We start from the raw sequence: 9,835 nt of genomic DNA on the forward strand, positions 1-9,835 counted from the left end.
GGAAATGTAAAAAAAAAAAAAAAAAAAAAAAAAAGAAAGAAAGCAAGAAAAAAAAAAAAGAAAAGAAAAGAAAAAAGAAAAGCATTTCAGAGGATCAGGCCTGGTGATGCACACCTATAGAAAGACCGCCACAAATTCAAGGCCAGCCTGGACTAGATAGTGAGTTCAAAACCAGCCTGAACTACATGGTTAGATTCTATCTTAACAAATAAATAAGTAAATAAATATTTAAAAAATATTTTTTAAAGAAAGGCAAGGGCTCCAGAACAGATTTTCTGGGCAAAGCAAACCCAAACATATTCACCTCCCAGGTCAACTTCAGAGGAGCTACTTCTGTGAGTTGCCCTCCTCACTCTTCACCTTTTTAGGATAGAAACTTTTCTGACAAATACCATTGGCTTCAAGGAAATGCAGGAATTGGTGTGTGGGGTGTGGGGGAAGGCAATCCAGCTCTGGGGAGGCCCTGAAAGAGCTGAAAAACTGCCAGAGTGACCTTAAGAGATGAAGCTTGGGTAAACCAGGGCACTGCAGTTGACCACATGGGTAGAGAAAAGCTACCTCTTTCTTTAGGCTTTTGGGAAGCTGTTACACATTTTTTGTGCAATTGATAAATAAGAAAAGACTTGTATACTCCAAATAATCTGAAAACAGATAAGCGTGAGTTATTTGGTGGACAACTCTTTCTGTCAGAGGATCATATAATGAATTGTCCATAAAGACTGCGAATCCCCACAAGATGATCAAGTTAGCAAGCATCTCTCATTGAAAGGACAATCTACATGTAATAGCCCCAGAAGGGTCAGTGATTTCTTCTCTGTGTTTCTTACAGGAAGAGTTTGGGTGAAGTTGGAAGAGGCTGATATTTATTAACAGATATTTATTTAAGTATAAAGCCTATTTGATTAGCCTCATTTTTCAAGTAAGAAATAGAATCAGAAAGTTCATTTAATTTACCAAAGATTACTCAGATTATCTGGAGAGTTAGCCATAGAATGGCAGAAATGTGATTCTGAAATCTATGTCCGTCTCCTAGTGTCAGAATTATGTACATGCTCCTGCTCATACAAAGCAATTATGATTTAAATTGCTCATCAGGGCTGGGAGTGGTGGCACAGGCCTCTAATTCTAGCACTTGAGAGGCTGAGGCAGGAGGATCACTGCATGTTGGAGACCAGCCTGAACTTCAATAGCTAGACCCTGTTTCAAAAAGACATTAAGAAAAGAAATAAAGGAAGTAAATAAATAAATAAATAAATAAATAAATAAATAAATAAATAAATAATGTTGGCCAGACTTTCTTCCAAAATACAATGGGTCTTAAGAAAGACCTTCTATTCACTTGCTTTTTGAGACTATGTAACCCAGGCTGGCTTTGAACTGGAAGTTATCTTCCTGCTTCAGCCTCCATGGTGCCGGGATTGTAGGTCTGGGTTACTTCACCAGCCCGGCTAAGGAAGACATCTTACAATGAATTTAAAAAGAATATAGATTGTATATTCTTTTTAAATTCCAGAATGGTGGTTTCATTGAATCTCTGTAGCATTCAGAAGGGTGGGTGGAGGTGGTGCACAGGAGGCAAATGTAGTACATCTGGAAGAGTTAAGGTCAGAGCAGGTAGGGTGAGAAGCAATCTCTGGTCTCTCACTCTGGAAAGGATCTCTGGAGTTTGGACAAAATGCATCTTGGCAGTGTGCTGCTACCAACCTCCCATGAGAAGGAACTAAGGAAAATCAGTGCCTCTACCTCCCACAGGGTCAGTGGGTATGAGGATAACCAGGACATCTCTCAGACGGAGGCCTGCGTCAAGACCCACTCGAAGAGGGGCTAGGGAAAGGGACACTTCTAAAAAGTGCTTCTGACAACCCCCTGAGGCTCCCGTGGTGAGGGATACAGGTCCTTCCGCTGGGACCAACATTTCCCCCAGTGAGTACCGGATTCCTGGCTCCCGGTCTGAGCGTCTGAAATCTCCGCACCCGTCCATCCCAGCCGAGTTTTACTCCTTTCGGAAACCTCCATAGGATTACAAATCTCTTGGAATCCGCGACCGGTCCAGGAATCAACTTTCCGGTTAACAGACAAGAACCTCAGAGCAAAGGAATGAGTTTGCCCGAAGCCTTGTCGCCCGCTGGCCTCCATCTCCTGATCTCAAAGAGTTGCCCTAAGGTCGGAGTTGATGTCCCTTAAGCTGTGGTCTCCGCAACACTTTCTCTCTGCCCGCGCTCCCGGTCTGCGGGTGACCACACCGCTCCCCACCCGGCCTTCCCGAGCCCGCACTGCTCCGCAGACCCAGTGACCGGCCCCGCGCGCTTTAACCTCCAGAATCAGAAACCCCCCAGGGCTCCTTTCCCCAATGGGGTCCTCGACGGTGCAGCCCCGCGCCCCCGGAGCTGAAGGACTCAGAAACAAGGGAAGGTGCCCTTTTCAGCGCGGGCGGACCTAGCTGAATGGTGGAGGAGGACTGCAAGAAGATTAAGTCCGGAGTCCAGGGGCGGACCGGGCTGGGGACCTGCGGGGAGTGAAACTACCGAGTGTTCAACTGGTTTCACTGAGGGAGTCGTGGTTTGCAAGCGTCGGGGTGGCTCTGCGACGTCACTGGGTGCGGCTTCGGCTGGTTGGTCCTGCGTGGGGCCTCAGTTTGAGGTTCTGCCGCTCCCTCTCCACTTGAGCTACCGAGAGGAAGGGACTGAGGAGCCCGGACCACTGCCCTCTCCACCCACTGTACTTGGGGCGCACCTGGACCCCTAGGTTGGGAAACGTACTCCCAGAAAACAAAGTTGAGAAGTTCTTCAGTACAGGCACCATTTCTTATGCAAAGAGACTCACACTGAGACAATCAGGGCCATATTTTCCAAATCCTCCCGAGGGAGGGTTGAGAAAATCTAGATTATCCAAATTTCGGCTTTCATTGTCTCTTTTCCCGGTGAAGTCTCAGTGCTAGGTTAAGAGACCCCCACTGCGAAAGTGAGCCCGGCCGCCTTCCTTTCCGCTTTCCGCGTAGATGTCTACGTTGGCAGCAGGATTTTCGCTTGCACTGGGGACTGTTGCTGACAGTGTCATAAGTAGTTCTTTAAAACATGCAGCCGAAAGGAAATGTAAAAAAAAAAAAAAAAAAAAAAAGCAAGACCCGTTTTCTCATTTATGTGTATTTTTTTCAAAGCTTCTGCCAGGCCAGCGTCTCCTCCGTAATTCACACTGCTGTCCTGAAATTTAAGCCGTTTCTTTTTTTTAAAACAAAGCGCTCCAGGAAGGACGGGCGGCGTGTAGGCGCGGGGGGTATGTGGCCCGACCCCTGGATCCCGGAGCAAAGCTCTCCGAGTCCTTCTCAACTAAATTTTCAGAAAAAACGGCTAAAGCGGCGTCAGATGGGCTTTTCGGATGGGAGGGGTGGAAAAATTGAGTAGCTCTGAGCCTCAGTATGTAGATAAGCTTGATTCTTTCTCGCCCCAGGCTATCGATACCGAGTGACGAAGAGTTTTAGAGAAAAATAATCTAAGTTTCTTCCAGGGGCAGAAAGGTAGAAACGCTCGGACGGAGAAAGGTAGTTGTTCTGTATGTGTGTGTGGAGGTTATATATACAGGGTCTCACTAGTAGTTCAGGCTGGCCTTGGCCGTGAACTCACTTTGTAGCCCAAGATGACTTTGAACTCGATGCGATCCTCCTGCCTCAGCCTCCTGAGTGCAGGGATTATGGGCGTGTGTCACCACGCCCAGCTTGTTCCAGTTTCTTTAAAAACGCCAGCGAAGTAGATACAGAGGAGGAAAGGTTTGAAAGTGCCTAAAGGATAAAGGCTTGCAAACTGCTTGCGTGGCTGGATGCATCACGCGAGGCTTCATCTACACAGGCGTGTGGGAAAGTTTGTCTGCTACTCAGTTTCGCGTGTTCAGGAAAGAAACAGCTCCTGCAATGCAAATCTGAACATCAGATCCACAGCAGCCCAGGTGGGTGAAGGGCGCCGGGCCAAGCTGACTTCCCAGGTCAGGCCAAGGGCGGGCTGCTCCCCGCGCGCTCCACAGCGCTGCGCGGAAGTGTGGGAGGCGGGGGCGGGGGGGATGCGGAGGCAGCGCCCTCGCGGATGGGGAATGCGAGGCTACTAGGCTGGGTGAATGGGGCGCGCACAGCCCCGCCACCCCGCGCCTGGATAAAATATGCCAGGCCTGCTCTTCTCGGGCTCATCAAGGCTGCGGGAGCCTCCCCAAGCCATCATCCTTTGTAATTGCAACCGTCAATCAGTACTTTAAGGCAAGATCAGAACCGGGAAGGCCGAGCCCTGGGAGACCAGTCACGTTAGCAAGAAGAGGCGGGAAAAGGGAGAAGTTTGCTCGAAGTCGGAGAGGGCGAGACGGGAACAAATTGAGGGCGCGTCTGATATCCAAAACTAGAGTTGTCCCCCTCGGCTTCCCAGGTCCTGGGCTCTGGTCTCCAGCGGTTAACCCGCGGGAGTGGGTCCGAGGATTCCACGAGCGCTGGCCCCAAGAGGCACAGTGGCGTTAGGTAAAAGATGCCCTCGGAGGAGGATGGGCTGTGTCTGTCGCCCGGGGTTGATGTACGTCTTGTGGTTCGTCGAGACCACCACAGGCAGCATCACTGACACCACACAGGGCTCATTCCATCTGCGTCCATCACCTCTGTCTCCTGCCTCCCGTCTCCTCGGCCATGGTCCTCAGGACCTAGAACCGTCCTGGGTAATCGATCAGGGTCACAGGCACTGCGAGTTCGGGCGCCTGCGGCTCCGGAGAGGGCCTTACGCAGGACGCCAGGATCCATCCAAGGCCACAGAGTAGGGGAGCTAATAGAAAGTTCAAGGGGTCAGGGTGAGGGTCCAGATGGAAGGAGGGGAGAGGCCACCGGAGCCTGGTAGTGCGCTGGGCGTCAAAGCCTGCTCCCGCGCTACTCCCTCCGCGTCTGTGCTGGGGGTGAGATCCCGCACCTCTACCCAATTCCTGGAGGACCTGCCCGGGGAAAAGCGAATGCTCCCTTGGATCTCTGGCGGGACCGGACTCCAGTAAAATTTCCCTTTTCATCCACCGCTGGAAGGAGTTTCGGACGTCCTTGGAGGGAATCTGGAACCAGGCTGGCCCGGGGAGCTTTTCCCGCCCTGGAGCGCCCAAGGCTACTGGGCTTCCGCGCTCCAAGTTGCCACGGTTCTTGGAAAAAGCAGTTTCCTCTCTGCTGGAGACCTCTGGCTCTTTCGTTCCCTTTCCGTTCGCTGTTACAAAGCAGAAGGTTCTGCTTGGACCAAACCTCCAAAGCTGGGAGGAAAGCTGAGGACCTGTCTTTCGGCAGGCAGTGCATGAACTTTTAAAGGTCGGATTCTTTCAAAATCTCAGCTGCAAGGCCCCGTTCACTTTCACCTTGCTTCCATCTGGTCACCATTTTTCTTTTTTAGAAATCTACCTGTGGGGAGATAAATAGATGCCAGCTGGCCTTTGCCACGGTCACTCTCTGTCTTGGGGGATATGGAGGGCAGGCTGTCCTCGATAGGGGGGTGACTCATATGGCCTAAGAGTCCCTGCTGGCCCTGAAGCTGGTGTTATGAGCAAGACCACCAAGGTCAGCGTCCGCCTCAGGCCACAGATTCCGACCACACAGCCATGACAAGGGCCTGTGAAATGCCCCGTGAACTTCTGTCAGCTTTCTTCCTCTCCCTCCTGGGCCACCACACTGAGGACTTTCCATCCTGCACCGGGCTGGAAGCTCACTCCTAGGACCCAGCGTGTGGAGTCCTGCGTCCTTGCCAGGGGGGCCTTTGGGAAGGTCTTGTCTAAGCGCTCTAAGCCTCTTTGAATTGCAGTGAAAGAAAACCTTCTCCAGGCTTTGAAATAAATTGAATTTCCAAGTCCACCTAAACTGACAACCAACCCAGGAGAAACAAGCCCACTCCCCCATACACAGTAATGGGTTGGCCTCCCTAAATGTATTTAAGTGTTTCCACGAAACTGAAATGCAACTAAAGCTAAACATTTTAAAATAGATCCTGAAGGTAGATAGGCAAAGTGACAAATCAGTTCAGAATGACTAGTATCTGCATTGCCAGGAGTGGGTGGATACTACACAACTTACTTTATATAGAAGTGTAAATTAGGCACTGCACCGATTGGGATCATTTTAAATTCATCAAGTAGTAGACTGGGCAGTTTGAATGTGTGATCTCTATGCCATTTAAATGGAATAAATTCAGATCTTTTGAGATTCAAATTCACCCCTTGTGGGTAGAGGCTGATAATTGCCCTGTTGCACAACAGACCCTGAATATGAGGCTTTTCGAATGCAGTCAGGAGGCTGGAAAAAATGTTTTTCATCTCTTTGGGATGAAATCTGAAAACTTTGAAGATGTGGCTGGGCTGGTGGCCGGAGAGCTTGCATAACAGATGTTTCTTTAAAACTTTTTTTTTTTTAAATGCCGATCCTCTGGGCCGTATGTGGCTCTGTCCCACCAAAGAGACACCAGGATGGAAGAGGCAAGCTGGGACGGATCTGTGCATTCTATATGGAAATACTATTCACTAAAACTAGGAAGTCTGTCACCAAGATAATCGTGGGCTCCAGTGCAGGGTTCACTGCGAGCAAAGTCGTAGAGCGCAGAGCAGGGCAGAGGAGTGGCAGCCCCTTCCCCTAATCTCCAGCAAGTAAGCGAAATCTAGGGGACCCCGAGCGCCCACCCCCGCATGGTCCTCCTACGCGCGAGGAATCCCCACGATGGCCTGTAAACCCTGAAGGTCGTGGGAGAATAGCTGAGAGCGCCCAGAATGTAAACCAACTGCGTTTAAGAAGAGGCGGTTGGTGAATTCTACGTTTTCTCCCTTCGGTATTTTAAGTGGGCGTTTGAACCGCTCTCCCTCGATGGCAAGTGCCCCCAGCCACTCACACCCAGCCCTCCTCTCCCGCTAGCAGAAATCAAATCTCCGCCCTGGTTCCCGGCCCCTGGCCGTGGCTCTTGGGCTGAGGTCGCTTCTGGTCAGCTGTAAGACCCAGCAGGCTTTACCTCCCCCGCCCCAGGCGGCGGCGGGTGGGAGTGGGCGAAGGCGGGGTGAAGAGGTTGGGCGATCCAGGGCTGGATGGAGCATCCTCATTGGCTGGCGGAGGGTGTCCGACCCGAGTCCGGAACCAGCGTCCGGGCTCGCTGTCATCACCCCCATCCCAACCGCCCCCACCCTAGCCCCCGGCCCTACTTACCTCCCTTCTTGCCGTCCCCCTTTCTTCCCACAGCCGACACCCTCACCCTCGGGGCTGCAAAGGGCCGCTCCCGGACGCGCGCGGAGTGACAGGCAGGAGAGGGAGGTTGGAACTTCCCAAGTCCGCACTTGCGATAGGGAGCGCGAGCGAGGCAGACTGCGGGGAAGGGGCGGAGAGGCGAGGCGCGGGGAAGAAGCTGAGAAGGGAGGCGAGCGCAGAGAGAGGGAGACCCCTGCCGACCCCCAGCCGGAGGGCGGGTGGAAGAGAAGAAAGTCGTCCGAGCCGTCCGGGAGCGGCGGCAGCGGCTCGGCCGGGCGGCAGGAGCAGCCTGGTGGCCGCCCGGAGCGCAGCGGCTGCAGATCCGTGGCCCGGCAGCTGTGTCCTCGCCGAGCCGCGCCGCGCCGGGGACAGGGGACCTCGGCGTACTCTCTCGTCTTGTTTCTCCGACCCCCTCGTCCACGCAGGGTGGGAACCAGGACGGGGTTGCGAGGTCCGGACCAGCGAGCGGGTGGGTGAGCGGGCACCCGGTCTCCCCTTCCTCTTCCCGCCAGAGTTGATCTGTGCTGCCCGTGTCCAGGTGCTGGGCTTCCGGACCGACATCGACCCCCCATTCCCGCCCGCGGCCGCCTGGTCATGCTGCCCAAAGTGGAGACGGAAGCCCTGGGACTGGCTCGATCGCATGGGGAACAGGGGCAGATGCCGGACAACATGCAAGGTAAGGAAGGCGGTGCCCGCCCGCTGACTGGCTCGGGCCGCGGCCGCTTCTCTACCCCGGGCCGGCGCCGCGGGCTGAAGCTTTCCGCCTCGGGGAACCGGGCGCGGGGCGCAAGGGGCAGCGAGGGGATTCAGGCCCTCTCCTCAGGTGCTGGCAGAAAGTTGATGACTCTTGAACCGTGCGGGCAGAGCTCTCTCAGTGGTATCTAATGGGACGCTTTTAATGAAAGGCAGGCTTCTCGGGCTGCGGCCCCGCGATCGGGGAGCAGGAGCTTGAGGCCTGAAAGCACTGGGATGATAAGGTCCTTCCAAGGCGTGGACGTCTCACCTGACGCCCGAGCCGGTCCGCGCCCTGGAGGCGCCGCGCGCATTCGCATTTCCGCGTGGAGGGAGAGGACTGCCCCTGAACGCTAGCTGCAGACAAGGAGGCAACCGGAGAGAGGCTGTGTTTGGGGATGAGAGTGACTGTGAGTCCCCCAAAAGCTCGGGCAACCCCAAGCCACCCCAGGCCCTGCCAGGGGAGTGTCCAGTGTGGGGGACTGAGATTAGTTGATTGCTTCTTCAGTGTGAGAGCTGACTGTGAAGGCACGTTTGTTTTCCCAGGTCTTGATTGCTAACAACAGGAAAAAAAATTCTACTGGCTGTATTTTCTCCACATTCCAAAATAGCTACTCTAGGTCTAGCTTGTATTAAGCCTGTCAGAAGTTTATCGCATTTGCCCCGGGCCAGGAGGGAACAATGCTAGGAAAAGTCAACGGTGCTCTTCCATCCTCGCCCCTTCCCGCGCGCAGGATGTGCGGGCCGGCCGGCCTGTGATCCCGGACGCTTCCTGCCATCCCCTTTCGCAGACTTGAAAGGGCCTGGAGGTGTTGAGAGCAGAGTTCAGGGCTGGTGCGCTCTGCGGCGCGGGTAGGCGGCGCGCCCGGGGCGCTCGGGCTGGGCACCCGACTTCGCCACCTCGCCCAGGGAGAAGAGGGTGGCAGGAGGACGTGAGTTTTGCGGTTGGCGTCGGTGGTCTTCTCGACGATCTGGGGCCTCTCCGAGTTTTCGAGTAGGGCCCTGCAAGTACCCTGGGGCTAACGCCCATGAGGCCAGTTTTGCGGGTCTGGTTATAAAAGAACCCGGTTGGCCCAGAGTCAGTTCTTCCCAGAATTTGGAGTTGACTTGTGGGAAGCCCGAACAAGGGAGCTGGCGGAGACCCTGTTCCGTCATCCTCGGAGGTGGGTGGTGTCTCTCCTTTCCGCCGCCCGCTGGAGCCCGCATGCTTCTTGCTCCAAAAGGAAAGTTACTTGTCGATCCGGCGCGGGCGTTTTTTGAGAGACTAGAAAAGCCTCTAAGGACAGCACGAGGAGAAATTGAGAAGGGGAAACTCCTAGGGTTTAATGGGGGGAGGGGGTCTAAGGTGATGTTTCTTGGTTAAGTTTGAAAGGCGCCTTCTTTGCACTGCCTTTGACTCCCAAACGAGAGTCCGAGCTCGCCGCGTGTCCAGGTCTCGGGAGAACTCCAGCCGCTTGCCCGGGTCTGGGTTCAAAAACCACCCGAGGAGCGCTAGGCAGTTTCCTCCCGGAGGTAGCCTTCCTGTCAGGAGGTGACCTTGGGATTGCGGACCCCATTCCCTTACGTGCTCTGGTCCCAAACCGCGTCATGCCCTTAGTCCGACCTGTCCCACGTCCAGAAAGAGGGTCTGATTCGAGGTTCTCAGCGTGGCACACCTAGCCTCACAGGGAGCTCTCGGCTGTTGTATCTGAGGTCCCCACCTCCAAGACCCCTCCAGATGGAGACTCGAGAGAGCGCAAGTGACTTCTTCACCGCTCTGGATTGGGTTCTTCTGCACCAGGGTACTGGGTGACCCCAGGATGCCCCATCCTCCCACATCGGGAGACTGGCTCCTTACCCAGACTCTGACTCTCTCTCTCTCTCTCTCTCTCTCTCTCTCTCTCTCTCTCT

General features: G+C 54.1%; 1 protein-coding gene across 3 annotated transcripts in view; it reads left to right on the forward strand.

Moving 5' to 3' along the window:
• Positions 1 to 9,835, forward strand: part of Nr5a2 (nuclear receptor subfamily 5 group A member 2) — a 144,149-nt gene that overhangs the window by 4,111 nt on the left and 130,203 nt on the right. The window contains exons 1-2 of one of the 3 annotated variants that reach the window (XM_023708455.1): positions 7,248 to 7,279; positions 7,726 to 7,889. In XM_023708455.1, the coding sequence (XP_023564223.1) occupies positions 7,808 to 7,889 (82 nt within the window). In that variant the 5' untranslated portion in view covers positions 7,248 to 7,279; positions 7,726 to 7,807. Of the gene's footprint in view, positions 1 to 7,247; positions 7,280 to 7,725; positions 7,890 to 9,835 lie in introns of those variants that run through there. The other 2 variants (XM_004625315.2, XM_023708454.1) reach the window with 2 other exon arrangements.

Source organism: Octodon degus, unplaced genomic scaffold (genome assembly GCF_000260255.1).
Source record: "Octodon degus isolate 3935 unplaced genomic scaffold, OctDeg1.0 scaffold00009, whole genome shotgun sequence".
Lineage (NCBI taxonomy): Eukaryota > Metazoa > Chordata > Mammalia > Rodentia > Octodontidae > Octodon > Octodon degus.